Source organism: Aythya ferina, assembly GCF_964211825.1.
Source record: "Aythya ferina genome assembly, chromosome: 22".
Classification (NCBI taxonomy): domain Eukaryota; kingdom Metazoa; phylum Chordata; class Aves; order Anseriformes; family Anatidae; genus Aythya; species Aythya ferina.
The window spans coordinates 5,257,883-5,279,534 of record NC_140320.1 but is presented as its reverse complement, the minus strand read 5'-3'; the positions used below and the strand labels follow the sequence as shown (position 1 = coordinate 5,279,534).

The following is a 21,652-nucleotide window of genomic DNA, read 5'->3' as shown; positions in this document are numbered from 1 at the left end:
CCCGCTCATCCCGTGGCTGGGGCCTCTTTTCCCCATCCCGGCTGGGTTTTGGGGCAGAGCGTGGATCTGCAGGAGGGGAGGACGGGCCAGGTGGCTGGAGATGGCACATGGTGATGCTGCTTCGCGAGCACCTGCCTCTCCATCTGTCACCTCGCCTCCTGCTCCGGAGCAGCACAGCTCGCCTTCGGCTGGAAGCACCGGGACCTGCTGCCAAAAAGCTTGGCACGGTGATGGAGAGCACCCCGTACACCCTAACGCACGGAGGTGGGATGTAGAAAGGGAATGAGCTGCCGAATATCATGCAGCAAGTCGTGGAAAGAGGGCATGGTTTTGTTGGGATGCTCTGCTCTGCCCAGGGCTCCCTGCAGAGACATGTGCTTGCTTTTCTGCCCCCAGTTCCTTCATGCAGCCCCGCTCGACTCCTCTGTACGTAATTTTTTTTTAGTATCATGTCGATCTTTAGGAAGAAGAAAAAAAAAATGCCACAACTAGCACTTTAAAGTGCCGGTGTTAACATTTTCCAGCTTCTTGGGGTTTCAAAACAGGAAGTTTGGGGGCGGTGCAGTTGCACAATTTGCCAGCAAGCTGCTGTTCTGTGAAGTCGGTGACACTGGGCTGTACCAGGAACTCCAGCCCTGCAGCCACCGAGCCTTCACTTTCTGGGACTACCACTCAGTACGATGCGAGGAGGTTTGGATGTGCTGCTCCCAGGAGTAGGTGGGAGCCTCGTGGTGTCAGCCAGCGGAGAGCTGACACATCCTCTGCAGAGCCAGAGCAAAGCCCAGAGACAAAGGGAAGTTTTCCCAGCCCAACAGAGAGCAGATGGGTGGGGATAACGCAGGCCAACGCCAGCATGGTATAGCTAAAGACTGAAAACCAAGCTTTGAGCTACTCGGTTTGGGTCTTGGGATGAAGCTTGAGATGCAAACTTCTTGCTAGACCGGAGTCCAGGTCTGTGTGTCGTGCACATCCTCAAAGGGGGAGTCTGAAGGCCCTTCTGAATGTGCTGACTTGACAAAACAGAGGTTGGTAGCGTACCAGCCACCTGTGTGCAAGCAACAAGCACCCCGATTTTTGTTCAAAGGCAGTGGAGCATCAGCTTGGGGCCTGCAGAGCCAAATTCACTCTTTCAGTCCCTTTCCATCTTGGTAGACAGAGGAAAATACACCACAAGTAAACCCCTCTGGGGGCTCCACGGTGAGGCTTCACGGGGCGATGTGTAATAAACCCTTAACAATGATCACTGTGTGAGATGGGCTAATTTTCTACTAAAAGGAAAGGCAGCTGGTTTTCTTTTTTTTTCGTGAGCTCTGTCTGATGGGGGGATCCTACCTGTTGTGTGCACCACTGGACCCGCAGCTTTGCTGAGAAGGCAAAGCCCAGGGACAGAAAACGAGAAGTAGATGCCCAGCGAGAAGCTAACCAGAATCCCACACCTAAAATAGCCTCACGCAAAGCAACGAGAAGGAAGTCTAAGAAATTAAGGAAGGTGGAAGGAAGAAGGGTGGGGTGCTGAGATAGTTGGGTTAAAGGCAAAAAGAGACGCTCAAAATAGCCTCCTGCTCTAGACGGCTCTGTTCAGGAATTTTTTAAAGCTCGGTTGTTTTCACTAGCACAACTATTTCACAACTTTTCAAGCAAGTTTTCCTTGCCTGCTGTTTCTTGCCACCAAGGTAGGTCCAAGTCAGACCACTATTGGGGTGGAAACCCGGGTGAGAAGCCTGAGGTGCTGTAGGACGTGGGGGAAAGGAGGGGTGATGGAGCAGAGAGTGAGGCACACTTGCCACTGACTCAGGGCTGAAACAGCCCCCAGGTGGGGCTGGCAGCACCATGGTGCTTGAGGCTCCATCCTTGGGTGAGACATCACGCAGAGGTCTCAGTCTTTGGCCTCGGAGAGTTTGAAGTGTGCAGTTAAAGCAGTGACTGAGGCTAATGTCAAAGTTTCCGTTAGAAAAAAAAAAAAAAGCAAGATCTGGTCTGAATTTCAATGTGGGTAACTGTAGTGGGTCTCAAAACATGTAGTCCTCAAAACATGTAGTCCCCAACTAGAGCAAGTCTCTGCTGGATTTCAAGTGAAGCTGTACCTAGCGCTGTGATGGAGGTTTTGGTTTGCCTGTTCAACTTCTTGTCAGAGGAGCAAATTTAGGCAAATGTGGATGCTTTTGAGAGTCCCGCACACCAAAGTAAGGTGGGATACCTGAATCAGAATGAGGTATCGCTGTGTTAACCTCTGCCTTACCCCACTTTACCAACTTCAGGTGTCAGAAGCTATAAAAATGACCAGTGTAATTATTTTGCTGTTACAAAATCAGTTACAATGAGAAGTTATAAAGTCCCGGCAGGACTATTATACCAGATTATGTATTAAAAATTCCCTGTCGTGTCCAGATAAACGATCTGGAATTTGTACAGAAGAGTATCTGAAAGGTTTAACCATTTGCTATGGAAGGGTAAAAAAAAAAAAAGCCACATGAAGTATCTGGGTTTGATGTCTAAAAGGGAACAGGAAACGGAGAATTGTGATAAACTGAGAAACACTGAGATAAAGGAGGAGCTGAGAACGTAATATGAAAACTTTATCACACACTCCGAATACTTCCCCACATACTTTTCTGATTTTATACAGCCTGTCGGTCCCCCCTGTAGTCTTTATTCCTGTACCTGATCATATTCTCGCAGAATAAATAAGCGAATTGCAGGAGGAAAATAGGAAGACCTTGGTACCTGCATTTAGTGATCATCCCTCCACCGAAGAGTGATTATGCATATGTTTAACTTCAAGCATGGACTGAGACACTTCAGGGAGGTACGAGCATATGGCAGCTGCTCTCCTGCAAAGCACGTGCTGGAAGGTCATTGCAAATCAAGGCTCTGGGTCCGTTCTTTCTTCAGGCAGGATTTCTAAGGATTTTAGCGTTTGCCAAGATAAAAATAACTTTTTTCGGTTCTCTGAAGCCCTGGGGATTTGATGCTAGCAGGTAACAACTGGTTGTGTATTCGCTGGAGCGGTGCTGTACTGAAAACCACCACCACCATCCCAAAAAAAGCAAGAAACCAGACCTGACCAAAGATCTGCTGCAGCCCTGCTCCATCCTCGCCCCGTGGGGCTCTCCTTGACCCAGTTCATAGCCTTCAACGAAGGGCTCCCAAATCCAGCAGCTATCGTGCACTGCTGGATACCCGCCAGCCTCGCCGTGCTGACCTTGAGGGTGCTGAGCTCCTGCAGGTGCACACCGAGAATCACGGCCAAGTGAGTCCCACCGTGATCAGTTCAATTCCACCATCATTTTAATTCTGACACCTCCGGTACTGGGAGCAATGGACTGGGAAAAAAAGAAGGCCAAATCCTCACTCCTGTTTCTGAGCAAAGCCTGTGCTGTGTACCTGTGCACGTGTTGTCTGAGAACCAAGTGTTTTTTCTCGTCAGTTTTCCTTTGCCAGTCACCAAGGACGGCTTGCACCTCGCCTTAGCACTTTACCAGAAGCATCTCCCAAGTGGAGGCACACCTCATCCGAGTGCCAGGGCTGTGTAGGAGGCCAAGTCTTGGATGCTTGCCTTGCAGACCTTGTTATCCAGATTGATCTTTTCAGGCAGGTATTGTAAAACAGGCAGACACACACACACCCCCCCTGGCATCATCTCATTTCCATAGCGGAGCTCTCCCCCGCACTGGAGTACACGAACTGATGTGGGGGTGTATTTCTAAAATTATTCACGATGCAAATCTTCTACAACTGATCCCCAACTTCTCTAGTTTGCATGCGTGTCTGCTATCTTGAAAGCATACTCAGAAGTGCATTTTTTTTTTTTTTTTGGTAAATGCAGCAGGAATGGCAATAGGATTTCGGTCTTTCTTTCCATCAGGCTGATGGAAATCTGTGCCGTGCTGCACGGCACTGCTCCGCTTCTGCTCCTGCTATCCAGCAGCTGTCCCTAACAGCAGCACTACCAAATGTGCTGCATCACAGGCAGTGCCTGGGAGGAGCATCCTGCAGTGCTGGCACTGCAAAACGCCAGCCTTGCTTGCAAGCCCCCCTCTCTCCACCCTCTCAGAGTGGGCTCTTGGGGAATGGAAGGAAGAAGAGCTATAAATTAAATGAGTGGCAGGTGCTAAGGGTGGAAAAGGACTGGTTGTGAAGTCCCCTTGGTTTTAAAGACTACTTTGCTATGCAGGCTGCTGTGAGTACGGAAGCTTCCTTCTTGATAAATATTGAAGAGCTGCTGTGTAAAAAGTAGGCAGGAAAGGAGAATAGTAGATACTAGCTAAGAATAATGATTTGCTGTAAATTTCAGAGGCTGACACCCAGCCGTGGATGGTAAATGGTGTGTGTAAGTGTGCCAGAAGAGGTGGGAGAGCCCTTCTGGAGTCCAGAATCCCATTCTTCCAAGAGGCAAACTCACCCCAGTGCATGTCACAGAGCAGAAACCTGCAGCCCAGCGTTGCCTTCTGAAAGCAGACCCAGCCAGGGAACCGCTGCCCTAATGTGTACAGCCCGAGCCAGCCACAGCCTTGCCATCCCCAGCCAGGAGCCAGGCCTGGAGAGCCTGAGGCTAAGGCAAAAAGAGAAAATACAGAATAGCTACAGAACAGACAGCCATAAGAAACCTCAGGAATTGCCCAGCTGGATGAGACTAAGGTGAGCTTACTTGCTACTAGACATCAGAGGATCCTTACAGAAGCAAGCCCTAAGAAATGCTGCGGTCCTAAGTAAAGCATCAGCCATCAGACAGAGGTGCACAAAACGCAGCTCTGTGAGTTTGGGCATTGCTGGAGCTGGTCCTTCACAGACAGAGCAGGTTCAAAGCAGCTAAGGCACGCTCTGCATGTCTTTCTGCCGGAGATTCATCAGGGTAGGCAGAACCCAAGCCCTGTACCCGAGTTCAGAGCTGAAAGGGGATGAACTGTACCAACATAAGCACTTTTATATGGCTGCAATTGCAGATAGACTGGGAAAGCTTTGTGGAAATGATTATCCCGGGGAAGCTGAGAGAGCAGAACGTGCATTTTGATGAGACACATGTGTCTGATGATCCCATGGCGAGAGGAAATCCCCAAATATTTCAGGGCGATGGCCTCCCAGCCTCAGGTCTGCAGGATCCTGTGCTCCCAGTGCTGGCAGCTGCTGGTTCGTGTGTGTACAGGCACAGGAGGTAACAAGCCCCTGGCCTCAGTCCTTCCCCATTCTCCGAACAGGCCCGCTCCTGCTAACCTCTGCCTCTCTCCGCAATGTCACAGAGCCCCTGGGGAAGCACAGATAAGGAGGCTCGATGAAACCTGAATTATTGTGTGCTTGCAGGAGCGGTCTCCAGCCCCCTGCATCCCTTTCACCTGCAGCAATGCATGATTTCGTGCTGAAAACAGACATTTCTCAGTGCCCCCCTCTTCGCCTCTTCTGTAGATTAACTCTTGATGCTTTATCTCTGCAAAGCACGTCGGCATGCAAATAAACTGCAAGCAGTGAGGCTGAAGTGAGTATCAGGGCAAATTCTGCTAGGACACAGCCCTCGGTACCTTTTTCTGCTGCTCAGCACTTATTCTTCCCTATGTTAAGGTTTTGGGATATCTGGGGGTGCTGAGCCCGGTTCTGCTTGGATTCCTGTGCTTGGAAATTATTCCATCCTGTAAGGCAGATAAACCTTCGGTGTGCTCAACTGCAGCAAGAGCACCAGGCTTTCAGAAGAGCTCAGCAGTAGCCTGATTTTGCTCCCAGTGGAATTGAATGAGGCTGAATTAGGCTGGAGCTGAGCTTCTGAAAGCTGTACCCTATCTTCTGCTCGCTGTAGCTGTCTAAAAATAAGGAGTCCAATTAAATCAACAGCAGTACAAAGTATGAGGGAATGTATAATTAATTAAAAAAAAATCAAAGGCTGTCTTAAAGCATTGATCAGCATTTAGCAGTCCTGCCACTAGCTCTTATTCTTTTCCTTCTTCCTTTTTAATCAGTGATTATTGTCGTATCACTTCCCTTTTACCCTCCCCTACCCTAGGAGTATTGCAACGTAACTGCCTTCCCCGGGAGCAGTCAACTTCGTCCCAGGAGAACCATAAACTCCCTGAAAAAAGGAAAGGGGAAAACCTGTTACCGGCTGACCCTGACACCCAGCTGGAGCTCTGATATCAGCAGAGATAAATGTTTGTGAGCAAGCCAGGGCCTGCATTCACAACACAGCCCTCACATAAAACTAAAGCCCACGGGGCAAGGAACTGCATGCCCAGAGCCATCTGCCCTGCAGCTCTGTGGGGAAAGGAATAAGGGGTGGTGCACGAGCTCAGACATATCGCCTTCCCTACTGCTATTGTTCTGGCTTTAACACTTCCAAAGAATATTTTTGTGCAGTCTGTCTGTGAAGGTGGCTTTGTCACTTCCCAGATGGGTGTCTCACACTCTTCCAGTGCAAAGAGAAGGGAGCTGGGCAGGAATTGCTTCTCTGTTCCCCTGGCAGCAACCCCAGGAGCTGGGCTGGAGCAGGAGCAGGACCTGCCTTGGGTTTCGAGTGCTGGCAGCTGGTGGGGAACTGGGAAATGGCACGGAAGGAGAATGTGTATCATGCATTTCTGGGTGGTTCTCCATTGGTTTTTGCCTAGATTTCTCCATCTTTCCTTTGGTTTTCCACTTGGATCTGTTTTCTAGTGGTAGGAAATGTGGACGGTTAAAAGGCTCTTGAGATAGATGCACGAGAATGAGCTTTAGCTTCAAGCAAAGTCTGAGGGGCTTTGCTCCAGAGCTGTGGCACCAATTGCTCACTCTGTGGGTGGTTTCAGTGAAGGGCACGGATCTTGTAAGGTGGCACCCTTCCTCTTACACGTCGCAATTCACGGCGTAGGCACCTGCGTCTAGTGTAGGAACCTGCGTTTCGAATAGGTCAGATGAGCAATGCTCTACAAGTACCAGTTTCTCCCCATTAACTGGAAAAAAAAAATTGAGACTGCTGGTCCAGATGTGAGCATCACCTCCTGACATCAGAGGTTAGATGAAAGTGCTCCTCTCATCTCTTTTCCTGTGCCTATGGTCGGAGAGCTCTGTCCTTTCTGGTGTAGGCTCCCCACGGCCCTACAAACCCCTGGGCGGCGTGCTGTCGGTGTGATGGTATCTGGGGATCTTTCAACAGCACCGTCACAAAAATAACAGTACAACACTTTCCAGCTAGTACGCAGAGAAGGAAAAAAAATCATCTGTGAGAGACGAACTAGTCATAGTATGGTACCTACGCGAGCAGAAGAGCCGAGGGGGAAGTTCTTCTAAGTTAAACCGTGGAAGCGTCTTTTACGTGTGACTCACAGCTTCTTTATCCTCACCTAAATCCCCTTCTAAGCAGCCTGATAGAAATTATTAGTAAATCACCCCTCCCTGCATTTCAGTGAAGGTAAGCAGGAAGACAGAAACCTGCCCTAACGCGTGCAGAACAGCTTAAGGGGGACTGAGAGGGCTGGTGCCTGGAGAATTCAAAGCAATGGCTTCAGGATTTCTATATCCACAAACGTCTGCCCTAGGCTGTGTTGTAGCAGCATGTCTGCAACAGATTTTCTTTCTTTTCAGTCTGAAAAATAATTTCAGACGGCTCAGATCTGCAGTGTCCTCCCCACCTCCAGGCGGGTGCGATGGGAGTCAGCACTGCCAAGGCAGCTGCCCCGAGAGCAAGGCTCAGTTTTCTGTTTTGTTTAGGGTATTTCTGGATCACCAGGCCCAGATAAGTCCTCCAAATAGATCCAGGATTCCAGGATATAGGCCGGCTGCTGCCGAATTTAAAACCCCAAATCTCTACCAGTTATTTTACGTAGGGAAGAGCAGTTTTTAATCCTCTGCTGCCTTTGCTGACTGGGCACTCCTGGCTATAGGCTGCTGCTCTGAACGATGCATCCGAAGTTATTTTTGAAACGCATTATTACCCTCCAGTTGCATCTCTCCCTTTTTTTTTTTTTTTTTTTTTTTTTTTTTTATGCATAATTTAGATTTTAGCCTCTTATAAATCATACGCCTAAGGAACTGCTGATGCTTCTGGGGAAAAAAAAAACACAACACAACAATAGTAAAACTGTGCAAAGTGTTCTTTGTGGAGACTATTCTGGCTATAAACACATTTCAACTTCTCTTTGAGTTTTCCCTATTTTTGTCTGGGGGATGTTTGCAGGAGTACAGAGCCTCTGTTGTCTGGTAATTGAGCAATGTGGGTGAGATCACGTGAATTCCTGCTGCACATCATCCACATCCCAAAATCAGAGCACTTTGGGGTACCCCGATGGATGCTGGGTGGGGAGGAGGTAGAAGTGGCTTGTTCTCTAAAGGAGAAGCTTTGCATTGCAGAGGAGGAATGCCAGGCAAAATTTGGAGGTAGCCAGGTCTCCAGCTGCCTCTGCTATTCTTTAGGGTCCCACAGATTTCTTCCCAAACCCACTGAGGCCCACAGAAGAAAATCCCAGAGGCTTCCCAATGCCTTTGGGACCTCTGCACCAATTGGTGTGACCCTTACAGGATGAGAGGGCACTGCTCCCTGCTAAACCTGGCTTAACGTGAGTAATTCCAGTTCCAAAGTTAATTACAAACACAGAAAAATAAGCTCTATGTTGAAAAACAACCAGAAGGACCAAAGATTTAAGACAGTTCTGCGTTGTATGTGGTACCTAATTGTAACTGAGTTCATCTCTGCTGCTCCTAAGGGAAAGAAAATAAAAAAAAAAACTCTTTGCCTGAAATTATCTATTGAGGTAAAATAGAGATACTGTGGGGGGTGGAAAAAAAAAAAGTCTAAAGTGAGATGTTTTTCTTGATATTGGAGGCAACATCAGCAGGTTTTTAAGCATGTAATTTATAGGGGAAGTGACTCAAATGAAATTATGCACTTTAAAAAATCAGCAAAGTGTCGAGGGCATAATAACCTTTGAAAAAATTTAAAAGCCCTTTCGTATTCCTAATACTGGAGTTCCTCACTCCTGTAATTTTCTTTCTTTCTTTCTTTCTTTTTTTTTTTTTTTTTTTTTTAATGGCATAGCTCCTAATATCAAGTGATTATTTCAGAATCAATGAGTTTCATTAGAATAAACAGCGTCAATCAGCTTCCCGGCTGGGGAGAAAAGCTGAAGAAAACAACCAAAGTGTATCCTAAAACCTTAGAGACCACGGAGAAAAAAGTTATTTTCAAGTTAATGTTATGTTTTTTAAATCCGACTGCCTTTAAGCCAATCTCGTGATCTTCCGTCATTACTCTTGAGCCCTAAATTCTGCAGAGCTCTGTTGGAGAAGTTGTGAGATGGAGTCCAGAAGGGTCAGAAACTGCAATTCTTCCATCCCACAAGCTCTGTGGCTGTTCCCCACAGGAACAAGAAATGTATAGTAATTTATGATGGGGATGTGGCTAATTATCTGTAGCCCTCCAGCCTGTACATCCATTAACAGGGAGCCTGGCAAAAGCATTTTTGGATAACCCACCGCCATCCGAAGATCTGCTCTCTGTATTAAAACCTCCAGCGTGTTCCTCTTCTCCCAAACCAAGGTGGCTTGAGTGAACTCAGACATTATTCATACAGAAAAGGTGAAAGGCTGCACTCGTTGGGAAAACCTTCACGGTGAGCATTCTAATCCACTGCAGTTTTTTTTTTTGGTTTGTTTTATTGATGAATTTGGCACCTGATCTGTGAGATACTAGAGAATGGTTAAATTAGATAAAAGGCCGATGCAGACTGTTATTTTTCCCATTCCGTGGCGAGCAGTGAGTGCCTGAAACCAGTATAAAAGCAGGCACACAGCAGCTGTCTTCCTCTGCCCATAACCTTGCACCTTTCTTGAGCCAAAAAGTGCATCTGAATTCCTGTGCCAGGTGACCGAAACACTTTTCTTTGCCCCCTTTACACCACCCTGGCACCCCTCAGTTACCTGGTGCACAAAAAGCTCATCCCTTGATTGCTGGAAACCTTCTGCCTCCCGTGCCAGCCCCTCAGCAGAGGAGCCAGGCTGCCCCATACATCGCTCGTGGCCAAAGGGATGTACAAAATTCGAGCTGGGATCGATGGTGTAATGCATGGGGAGCTGCAGGGAAGTGATGGGTGACGTTTAAGACGGGAACACAAAATCCTGGGTAAAAGCCAAATCAGTGACAGCCCCACACCTTGTCCATTTCCATGAGGACTGAGCATTTATGTAGTCTGAAAATCAACTCTTTTTCTTTTTCTTTTTTTTTTTTGGGTCTGCGAACTACATGTTTGCAAACAAGACATGCTGGCGTTGAAAATTGCTGAAAACACCCTGCTTTCCCATCAGGATTTATTTTTAGGGAGTGGGTTTTCTGATGAAAATAGAAAATCCTGAGCTGCTCTTCTGCAGAACTTCCTTACGATTTCAGCTCTTTCATGGCCTTTGTGGAAATTATGGGGTCATTTCTGAAGGGTCACTGGAATGCAGGTTAATTATGGGATCCTCCTGACTATCTCTGGTGGAGCAAAGGTAACACCACTGAAAATCCCCTTCAGCCTCTGCCCCCAGGACTGCAAACACCCTCCACAAAGGGGATGGGCTTTGCTTCAAAAGGAGGCAAACAATAACCTTGCGAGGGATTCCATCACTTCCCTAATAAACAAAACACGATTCCCTTTCAAGCTTATCATGTGCCAAGTTCTGTGGTCACAATACAATAGCTGCATTGTTCCCGCCTGCTGCAGGCTAAAATGTATTTTGGTAACTGCTGCTCTTTATAACCCAATTGTCTGGTGACAGTTATTGTGGCTTGCCATTAACTCCTTCTGCATGGGAGCACCTCTGGAAGCCCCAGGAGCTGCTCTCTGCCCCCCAGCACTGCCCAGAACAGCCAGGAACATCAGCCCGGGGCTCTGCCTGTTAGATAACATGTAAATCGTGGTGACTCAGAGTGGAAAATCAGAGATGAAAATTACACAAAGGCTTATTTAACCACCAGCTGATGATTTTTTTTCCCCCGGTACGGTACGTGAGCGTGTGAGAGGTACTCACACTCCAGCATAACACTATTATTTCTCCTCCTGCCCCCTGCTCCCCCCCAGCTGCCTTGGCAGATAGGAGGTACAGAATAAAAGCGTGCATGCAAATGCACGTTCACCTCACATTCCCCGTTTAGGAATGAATGAACCCTGGAACAGTTTTAATCACCAAATATGTTAATTCCCAGCTACGCTCGCACGAAAAAGCCTGCTGGTTTTTCTTAGGGTTATCAATGGGATATTCCCACTTAATGGAGCGGAAAACAGGCAGAGGGGGAAAAAGCGACCTGTCTGGGGCCTACCCAAGATCAGAGCCACCTTGTACCCCCTCGAATAAGTCAAGGTGATCCTAAGCAGTGCCAAGACTGGGGGCAGCCTCAAGGTGATGGCTTTCCACCTTCCCTCATGGAGCTAAACTACAGGCACTACCCAAGCCCACAGGGTCTGGTTGGAAAGAAGGCCAGAGCAGGCAGAGGATCTGGCTCTTCATGGCAGGAAACACTGAGAACAGTAGTGGTGTGGGTTTTTTTTTTCTCTTTTTTTTTTTTTCAGTGTGTGCATGTGGTATTTTTGTAATTCAAGATGAAGTCACAGCCAAACTGAAAACAAACCGAAAAGAAGAGCCAAATCCGTTAGCAAGGATCGGAGCCCAGTTCCAGCAGTGACTGAGAGTTTCAGGACAGGAGATATTTCTTTCTCCTGAATCAATAAAGCCTCTGCTAGCATCCTAAACTGTGCCACAGAGACATGCCAGTGAGGAGAGGGAAAATGGCTTTGCAAAAACTACCAAAAAAAAAAAAAAAAGGTTTTCAGTTCTCAGGGACACAGGTTCCTGAATAAAGTGCCAGAAGCTGTGCCTGGGTTTCCTGAGAAAGACTGAAGAAGTGCATTATCTTGTCGAAAAGGAGTTTCCATATTACTCACCCTGCCCATCTCCCAGACAGCACAGCACCGTTCCCAGCAACACGCTCTCCTTTGCTTTCCTCAGCTCAGTTCTCAAAGGCTGAAGGAACGAGGCCAGCCGACCTTCCAATTAGAAATGTTCTTCCTAATACTCTGCTGTAATTTGTCTCTGCTCATTTTCATGCATTAGCCTTTATGAAGTGCACAAGGCAACCTTAATTGCATTCCCTTCTGGCTGCTTTTTGCAGGGATGGAGGCAGGGATGGAAGCCAGGGTCCGCAGAGACAGAGCACGGAGCTTTGGCAGCCACATCAAGGGAGGTAACAGCACCGGGCTCCTGGAGGCCCACATACGGCCACTTTTGCTAGTCATGATGCTCTGGCAAGGGCATGAGATTCATATTCACCACTCAGCCAACCCAGGTTATATTCCTTCCTTTCATCCAGCCTGAATTTCCTCGCTCTCTGCTCTGCGTCCTTCAGCAGAACAAAGCCTTCCATGACTTTATCTTCCTGTGCATGCTGGAGCACCTGGGATGGGATTTTAAAGGGACCCCAATGTGTGAGGGTAAATATGGCACATTACCAGGACTAATCCTGTCCTGGGAAGCTCTGTGGGTAGGTGAGGTGGGGTCCTGTGCTCCAATTTGCCTTGCAAAGCCCATCTCTGTATGGGGTGCTGAGCTGGGCACTTCTCCCTGTGCTACAGTCCCCATCTTTCCTTGCATTTTCTCCGTACTCACACGGTGTTACCTCTCCAGTGTTTGGGTGGAGCTTTTTGTGGGGGCATCAATATATTTATGAGCAGTGCTTCCTAACTTGTGACCTCGGTAGCAGAAAGGGGCTTTTGGGTTCTACCAGAAGATGCATTATTAATGCAAATATCGTAAAAACTAGTTGAGAGGAACCAGAATTTTCTTCCCTTTTTCAGTGGTGTATAAAGGTCTCTGAGGATTGATCAAGCAGCTTCATTTAAATCTGCTGAGTGTAAGCTGGATGTCCTTAGAAAGACTGGCATTTTGAAAACTTCAGTAGATCTCTATTGACTTGAGAAATGGTTTTTAAAATGGGTGAGCATTTTTTACATCCAGTCAACAAAATCTGACTGCGGTCGTGCTGTATGGGGGCCTAACAGATTATACCTGCAGGGAGAGACAGAAAATGTATGCTGGGCTCGCACTGAGCTTGAGGGAGGCAACTCAGAAGCAAGCACACATTTAGAGGCGATTACAGGAATGATATATTCAGCTCTCAAAATGTCAGGGTGTGTAACTGGCCGCAGCGTGTGAGGCTGTAGTTTCTTCTCAAAGCAGATCTACACCGACTGCAACTGAATTTTTTGATCCTGTATCAACCTTTCTGATCAGGTTTTTTTTTTTTTTTTTTTTTTTTTTTTTCAGGGAATCGTTGCTTTTCATTTTCTAGCACTGCTGTTTGCTTGGGCCTCTCTGAACTGAAACCCTGTTCATGCGAAATCCAGCGGCTAAACTTTTTCTGTTGGTGTTGAAATGGCAAAATTGCCTTGCTAAGAGTTTTGTCTAACCAACAGAGGAAATACAAGGTAGAGAAGAGTGTCAAAAGGGCAAACTCGATATCAAGGTGTAGGTAATTTGCCCTGCCTCCTGCAGCAGGAAGGTTTGGTACCTGGGTACTGCTGTGTCTGGGTGGGTGATAGACGGGGAGGGAAATCGGTGTTGAGTTTTGGGTTCATTAAGGGACATTTACAGGGTTGTAATTCAGGGTTAGGAGCTATTTTTGAGTTTTTGGCTATGGGCAGATGAAGTTTTATGCAAGAAGCTGTTATAAATTCGCTCAGTCCCATTAGGACCCCATGGAAATGATGCATTTTAACCCTTAAATAAAAAGAACAGAAGCCGGGAGCCTGCAAAGCCACGTGAAGCATGAGATGTGTGGCTGCAAACCGACAGCTTCAAGGTGCATCAACAGGCCGGAGAAAACTTTCAAATTAGGCAAAAATCTCACAACCCCCCCAAAAGTTTGCTCCAAGCCAGCTCGTTAGTCTGTATCAGCCAGGGGAGTTAAAAAAAAAAATAATGCTTGTGCAAAAGCGGGGAGAAATGTAAAGGCTAAAGGCTGCTCTAACCACCAAGTAGCAACTTCAACTCCCACCCACCTCCCACACACAACTAGAAATAACTTTAAATAATTTATTTGTGTCTGTATTCCAGTTACATATTTAATGACTTAAAGAGAGAGGGGCTCGCTTAGGCACATAGCAAAATTTTCCGTAATTCAAAGGTAAATATCACCCTGTGCACCCCTACGAATTCGCTGAGACTTTCAGAGTGCTTTACAGCTTGCAGCCCACAAAATTCAACAGCGTCAGCTCAGGCAGTCACTGTTCACAGAAAGAAAACCACGGCACGAGCAGGTTTAGTAGCTAAACTTAGAACAAGACAGATCCAGGGAAAGAACAAGGAACAAGCTAATTCTCCTGTCCCGCTCGCTGAACATTAGAAGAAAAAAATCTTTCTCATCTTGCTTCTGCTCCCATTGTTGCCTGAAATTGCCACATTTTGTCTTCAAAATTTTTTGATGCAAGAGTCATCTTTTTGTAGGTAATAATTATGTTCGGGGAATTGGAGGGCAGAAATTTAAGCAGGAATGTCAGCGGTTGTACGGTCGGGACATCACTTATAAAGGAAGGAAAAAAAAAAGGCAGCATCTGCAGTAACATTTCATGTTGGAATTATCTGAGCTCATTAGAGATGAAAACATTATCTAAGCTCATTAGGGATGAAAACATCCGACTGAGTCATGTTATGAATTTTAATAATAGTGGTAAATAGTTCGTGTCTCTGGAACTGTCGATCCTTTTCCGTAACGAACATCACCTTGGTCCAGCTCCTTCCAGGGAGTTCTGGGTTTCACGTGTTAAGCACATTAGCAAAGCAGCATGCTTATGGGGAATCATCTCTCTTATTAGGGTGAGAATAATCCTGAATGCCTTTATGGGTTCCCAGTCTTTTTCACCCTACAAAGGCCTCTCACTGTGCTGAGCTGATGAAACCAACTTCGGGCTTGTTTGCTTTTTCCCCCGCAACTTTTTGACTGCTTTAGATTAGAGAAAAGGATCCCAAAATACTCCAAACCAACAAGCTTGGCTGGTCATTTCTGTCCATCCAGCTTGCTGGGAGCAGCACACCTCCAGAAAGGGGGAGAAGATTTTAGGGCTGGTGCTGTCACAGAGCTGTCCCAGCCCAGGGGACGTCCCCGTGCAGTGCCACGTGTGTGTCCTTCCACCTCCAGCTGTGGCTGGAACCTGGCAGCCCTCTGGAGAAATAGAGGAAAGGATCACAATCTAAATGTGCAGCTGTTTATAAATTCGTGGGAGGTTCCTCTAAAACTCCTAAAGTCCTATAAAACTCCTTCCTTCTTTATCTAAATGCTGTCCCTGCTCACACCGATCCCTTTTCCTGACGTTACAGAGACCCAAGTGTCCCTTCTGCTTTCTGCCAGCAGTGAATCCACCTGCCTAGTGTAACACTGCTTTTGTTAGAAGGAAAATCCTCATCTGTAAAGCACGGTTTTCCCCCGTCTAAATCCATGGTACTGAAACGCCACTTATAGCCCCCGGGCTGCCAATTACCGATGGTAAACACAAAACCCCAAACAAGCCTGAGTTACTCGTGTTCAAGAAGTTGTCGAAATGCTCTTTTAGCGGCGCGATACCCACACTTCTTTTTGGTTTTCTGTTCTGCTGATGCTTACCTAGAACAGAGCTCTGTTCAGTGGGAAAGAGAAAGCAAAGGAGAGGTTGTCAAGCCCTGGCAGCTGTCTGAATCTCAGGCATCTTGCTTTAATTTCCTTTCCTTGGTGGCAGATGGTAGCTTTGTAGGAGTGTTAAATCTGCTCAGAGCTAGTAGGGAGCTGTTTCTTCGAATGCTCCATCTATTTCCACGAGAACAAACCATCGGTTCACACTATAACACGGCACTACCCCAAAGACGAGAAACTAGGCTTTGAGTAGGAAAAAAAAAATAAATCAAACCACCTACATCTCAAAAACCCTGTTGAATAAACGGCAGCAGCAGAGGGTTGTTTACTATACATTTTCCCTTCTCATATACTGTTAGTTCAAGAGCTGAACCCAATGTGCCATCCCCCAGAGCTTCCACAGCCAGGCTCCTTGGGCACGCCGAGCCCTAGGAAAGGAAAATCAGTCAGGGCTTGAGGGCTGCAGGGAATGAAAGCAGAGCTTGAAGAGGAGCTCCTGGGGTCAGGCATATAGGGCACATACAGAGCTTTGTCCCCTCTCGGCACAAAACTCCAAGGCACGCAGGATGTGTGATTGCGGCAGGCGGAGGTCATAAAACTCTCTGATATTTGGTCATTCACGTGACTTTCGGCTTGGCTCCAGAACTCAGAAGTGACCTGTTTGTGTGAACCTGTCCCCATGCCACCAGCAGCTGAACCTCCTGTCACCTACCACCGCTGCAACGGTGAGGAGGAGAACTGCCAGAGATCGCAGCGAAGGAGCTTTCAAACACTGCTGAGCTTGGAAGTGGCCCACGTTCAGATCTTCTTCTGCCTTCCCAGGTCCGTAGGGAAAAGTTTCCGTTTTAATCCCAGCATCTGGTGTCCATTTGATCGCAGAATAAAGGTTCATTCATACAGTGCATGCAGATTTTGGTCTTCATGGTCAAAGAGCTTCCGCCCAAACTCCTCCGGGAAGAGTCCTTACCCCGGCAGCCCTGCGACTGTCCCTGAACCTTTTGGCCAGGGTCTGTTTTTCCTTGCATACAATACCCAAGGAAAGCCCTCTGGCAGTAAAAGGGGGCTTTAACTCTGAAGAAAAGTGCAGCTAACATGAAGACACAGGGGGTCACAGCATGATTTTAGGGCCACGCTCACCTGGGCACCTGACCGAGGGTCTGCAGCTGCTCGGGGGCGAGCCACAGCTTCGCCAGCAAGCACCTGGGACGAATGAATGGAGAAAAGAGCCACCAAACAAAAACAAGGAGCTTTCCCACCCACGGAGCAGATACAATGGCACCTTCTTCTGCCACCGAAAGATGGCCCAGCTGTTCTTAGCCTTGGTCACTTTTAAAACGTGGAGGCCGCGACCTCTGCATTCAGGTCTAAGGAAATGAATGGCAGCGATCCCAGTGATTTCACAAGCTGGCTCTTGTTCAAAACGTAGGTTACGGTGACTGCAGGACAAATTCGGAGGCCTTCCAGTTGTGCACATGTAAGCTTGCATGGGGGTACTTCCTGCTGGAGAAACTGCACAAAGGAAAAAGGGGCAGATTTTGCTTCCATCTATTCCTCTGTGGTTTCCCTCCAAGTTCAATTAACTCGTAAGCAATAAGCTCAGCTACAAATCAAAGGGATTAGGCACCAAGATTTGCTTGTTTCACACTCTTACGGGATCTGGTAAACTGGTTTATAATTCTGCTCATCCCAGAGCTGCTCAGAGAAAAAACACAAAACTTTAAGCTTTTTTTTTTTTTTTTTTTTTTTAATCTAGTAGGGAGAAGGGGGATTTCCCACTTCTGCTGGATGCTTTTTGGCTTCCCAGTAAGAGAGGATGCAGAGGATGCAGCTCAGTAACAGCCCCCAACCTCTATTTGGCTGGACTCTTGCAGGAACTTACATCCTCAGGTTCTCTCCATTTCCTTCAAAAATCAATAGGATCGGACTCGTCTGTGCTGTATTGGCTCTGATTTGATTACAGCCCGTAAGTGTGCTCCCATTGATTTTACCGTGGCTTCGCAGTGCTCTTTTTGAAACCTCTCCATAACACACCGGTGGCCTTAGTGCAGCCCTTGATGGAGCTAGAGCAAGCACAAGAGCTGTGGGATTGTTAACACCCGCTGAAGGCCAGGATTAAAACGTATCTGACCCAATGCTCAGTCCTTCTGTGCTGTCAAACCCTACACTAAGACTAACATCTTGCCAAACGCATTTAAAAGAACTAAGGGCTTGCCTTGTCTATGCTTTTTTCCCCAATCTATCAACTCTGCCAGCCCAAATGGCTGATGAATGAAGGGCTTGGGTGTCTGTTGGGGAGAGCAGATGTGCAAAACTAGGCGTGCTGAACTCAGCTGCCTAAAACAGAAGCTTAGGAACCTTGGGCACCCTCTCGAATGAGTTTAGGTGGTTATTTGGGGAAGCCAGACCTGAGCTTAGGAGAGTCAAGGTCTTCTGTGCTTAAAAAAAGTCAAAGGAACTCAAATACTTTCAGGATAATGCACTACTTAGTGCTGGAAATCACTCCGTGTTGTGGAGGCTGAAGTATAAATGCTTTAAGAAAATGAAATCTAAATGAGGACTGCCTTAGCGGAGGCCTTCAGGCTATTTGGGGCCGAATGCAAAGTTTGGCTCCCTCCATCTCCAAGTGACTGCTGGGCATAGGCTAGGAAAAGAACCCCTTAGAGGCACATTCAGCTGGATGAACCTCTCATCTGATGGGCACTGCTCACGGCGCAGTGAGCAGCGCCGAGCCCATTCATTTCCTGACCCCAGTGGCTCACATCCTGTGTGTTCAGCCATGCAGTGGGGTGCATCTTGTAGACGAAACCACAGAGGCAGGCCTCGCAAGACAAAGCAAAGGCAGCGCTTTCCCCAAAGCACTGCTCATCTCCACAGGGGTCTGTGGGGCTTTGCTGGGTGTCCTCTTGGCACCGCAGGAGCTGTGCAGGAGCTCGCTGCCTGCTTGGGGTGGGGATTAACCCCCATTTGAGTGGTGTTTTCCAGGCCCTGTTTTTTTTTCTGAACCAGCGAGCTCTCCTGGCTTCTGCTGCTGCTTCTGATGCTTTGGTTTGTGTTATAAAGAAAGAAAAAAAAAAAAAAAGAGAACCACACAGTGGCCACAAATTGCTGCCTCATGTCAACTGTATGTATCCTGTATGGTTCATTGTGTATATTGTAGGGGTGCGTGCTTGTGTACGTGCGTATAAATGTGTGCCTATGCCTGGCCATAGGTACCTGGCAGCATCTTCAGCATCGTAGACTAACTGCACGTGAATGAGATAGTTGCAGGAATGGAAGAAGCCCTCTCCTTCTCTTCCCAGCTGCAGAAATACCCCTGGCACAGGGAACAAAGTCCCCACGGCAGCAGGGGAGGCCGAGCAGCACCAGTAACGGTGTTTGGCTGGAGGACGGGGCCTCCGTTATTTCCTAGATACTCTGTGCTGCTGGTTTGGCTTGTAAAGGTTACAGAAACAGGGGCTAAAGGAGGGGTTGCCTAGGCCTTGGTGAGAAACCCAAACCACCCTATGATTCTGTGACTTAGAAAACGTGATAGCAGTTTTAAAACTCGCAGGGTTTGGGGGAGGGAAATTATTTTTTCTCACCTTCGAATGCGTCATACCTAGGAGAGGAGAGGAAGGTGCAAAAAATCCCGTATTTCAACATCTCCTTTCACCTAAGGTGGTACAGCGAAATCACCTGTCACCAGAGCCTGTGTCTGTAGGTGAAGCTAAGGCCAAAGGTGGCAGATTTACAGCTCCAGATTTCTGCCCTGTGCCATGCTCGGTCCCACACGCTTTGGGAGCAGGAAGGGACGCAAAGGAGGACGGATTCTGCTTTGTGGGGTGAGCTAGCACGTGATGGGAATCTGAGGTTCTGCAAAGCGGAGACGCTGAGAAGGAAAACACACACACACAAACAGCCCCAGGACAAGCTGCTGGTGGAGCATGCCTGGAAAGCATTATCTCTCCGGGGAGGAAGGGTTTGCTACACTTGCACTAACGCTGAGCGACCTTTGCAGCAGGGAAGGGAGGATGGGTGCGTGCTGCAGATGGGCAGGAGGTCAGGATGGGCACGGCTCTCCCCACGTCTGCTCGCAGAAACTGACTTCTGCAGAAACGGCAGCTGGCACTGAAAGCCCCGCGGGGGGAAAATGGCCCAGAGGTGGATGCGCAGAGTGACTCAGAGAGCTGCCCCGAGTCCAACCCGCTCGTTCCTTCGGTGCTTTCTGAAAAGTTCAACCAGAATCAGTACAGCACGCTGCTTTCTGAAACCTGGGGGGTTGTGTTTCTACTCTCATTTGCTTTACGCAGCCATTTTGAACACATGCAAAGTGGGGGAAACACTTCTCTGACAGGCACCGTGCTCAGCCTGCACAGCAATGGAGACAGCAAAACATTTCTGTACCTCTGTCCACCCCATTCACTGGGAGCAATGGGATGTAAATACCTGCTTAGGGTTTTCTTGGATGGGAACCTGTGTCCTTCTCCACGTCCTAACAGAGCCCGTTCAGCCATTAGCATGAAAGATTTCTCATCACTAATTGTGAGCATTTACACCTTCTCATCTCAGCCTGGTGTCCTGACCTGGCGTGGCTATGCCAGTCTCGCTGGCCAGGCTGAGGACATTCCCTGGCTGAAGCTGGTTTATAAATGGCTTGGATATCACCGGCACACAGGCGAGGGAGGGAAATGAGTGTCTGCAATCCCATTCAAAGGCTCCTGAATTGATGGGAATGATTCCTCTTCCAACCAGTACGCTCCGACTGCGGCAGGACAAAGGCAAGCTTTTACAGCGAGTGATTTCGGAAGGACAGGAGCCGTGGCTTTGGCTCGGTTGGAAAACGACTCGTTTAAAAGTCAAGGCAAAATCCACGCTGCCTTGGGAGAGGTGATGGTGGCTGTGCAGGGGCTGCAATGATGAGAGGCAGGCAGGCTTCGCTCTAATGAACTGAATGGAGAGGGGCTGTGCTGGGTACACAGAAGTACTCCACTGTGAGAGAGGAGACGGTGAGAGCTGATAATGAGACCGAAGAACTTCCTTTGATTATTGCCTCTCATTTCCTACAATGCAATCTACATCTTTAAAGGAAGCTCCTCTTTTAAACATTACATCCCCTTGTCTCGGTGTGGTTAGAAGATCTTAAGCACCAGTATTGAAAAAGGAAGGTTAACCTGAATAAGGTAGAATAGGAGGGCTCTTTTTCTTCCTATTTCTGTGCCACATGAATACCGTGGGACACCGCAGGTATGAGCAGAGCAATTTCAGCCGTAGAGCAGAGGCTGGCGGGCAGATGCAGGGCAGCACACGGCAGGTGCTGAGATGGTGCCGAGAGAATTGCTGAGGATGAACGGGAAGCGAAGGCTGAGCCCATCCTGGGTTGGTCCCAGCTTTCAGGTGAGGACTGGGGCAGGATTGTGCTCAGGACCTGACTCCAAGCTATTTTTGACCTAGCTCTGAATATCAGGGCTGTGGTCGGACAGGCTGCTCAGCCAGGGTGCAGATGGTGGCTTTATTTTTCAAGCGTAATGGGGACTTGGAGCTGTGCCCCCACTCCTACCCAGCGCGGCAGTACGGCCAACTGCACGTGGACATAACGTCCTTCTGGATTAAAAAAGAGCTGAAGCTGAGCTTTTATAAGCCTGGACCCACCTTGTAGGGTTTCAGATCTGCCCACCTCTCATTGGCTTCAGCAGGACCTGCAAGCCCCTAAGTGCCAGCGGCACCTTTCCTTTTCGCTGTGCTCATGCCCCAAAACTCCTTCCCAGGGCACACTCACCGACCTCCAGAGCCAGCTAAAACATAAACCCATTCCCTAGGAAGAGAAGAAAAGCAAAATGATGGCATCCCGTGGGTTACTTGAGACCCTCTTCCCTTCCAAGTGCTGGATTAGGGACACGAGCAGTGGCATGGAAAGGGGGCATGGCAATAATTAGAGCCAGCTACTGGAATTGCGCATTTCAGAACAAACAGGATGCACGCACAGACAGAAGAGAAGAAACCTCCTTGATCTAAAAACAAAAAGGAAATGAAATTAGAGAGACATTGATACAGATAGCCAAACGGAGCCATGCTAACGTGGGCTGGCAG

At 48.0% G+C, this 21,652-nt stretch overlaps 2 protein-coding genes across 5 annotated transcripts in view; one reads left to right on the top strand and one right to left on the bottom strand.

The window, feature by feature from the left end:
* Positions 1-21,652, top strand: part of LOC311422593 (uncharacterized protein) — a 113,978-nt gene that overhangs the window by 41,270 nt on the left and 51,056 nt on the right. The window contains exons 3-4 of one of the 3 annotated variants that reach the window (XM_084495800.1): positions 12,098-12,169; positions 13,249-13,670. The exons of 1 other annotated variant lie outside the window; for it this stretch is intronic. In XM_084495800.1, coding sequence (XP_084351926.1) covers positions 12,098-12,169; positions 13,249-13,355 — 179 coding nt within the window. In that variant the 3' untranslated portion in view covers positions 13,356-13,670. Of the gene's footprint in view, positions 1-5,989; positions 6,172-12,097; positions 12,170-13,248; positions 13,671-21,652 lie in introns of those variants that run through there. One more of the 3 variants, XM_084495801.1, reaches the window with a different exon arrangement.
* Positions 1-21,652, bottom strand: part of UBASH3B (ubiquitin associated and SH3 domain containing B) — a 64,750-nt gene that overhangs the window by 31,591 nt on the left and 11,507 nt on the right. The window lies entirely within an intron of this gene.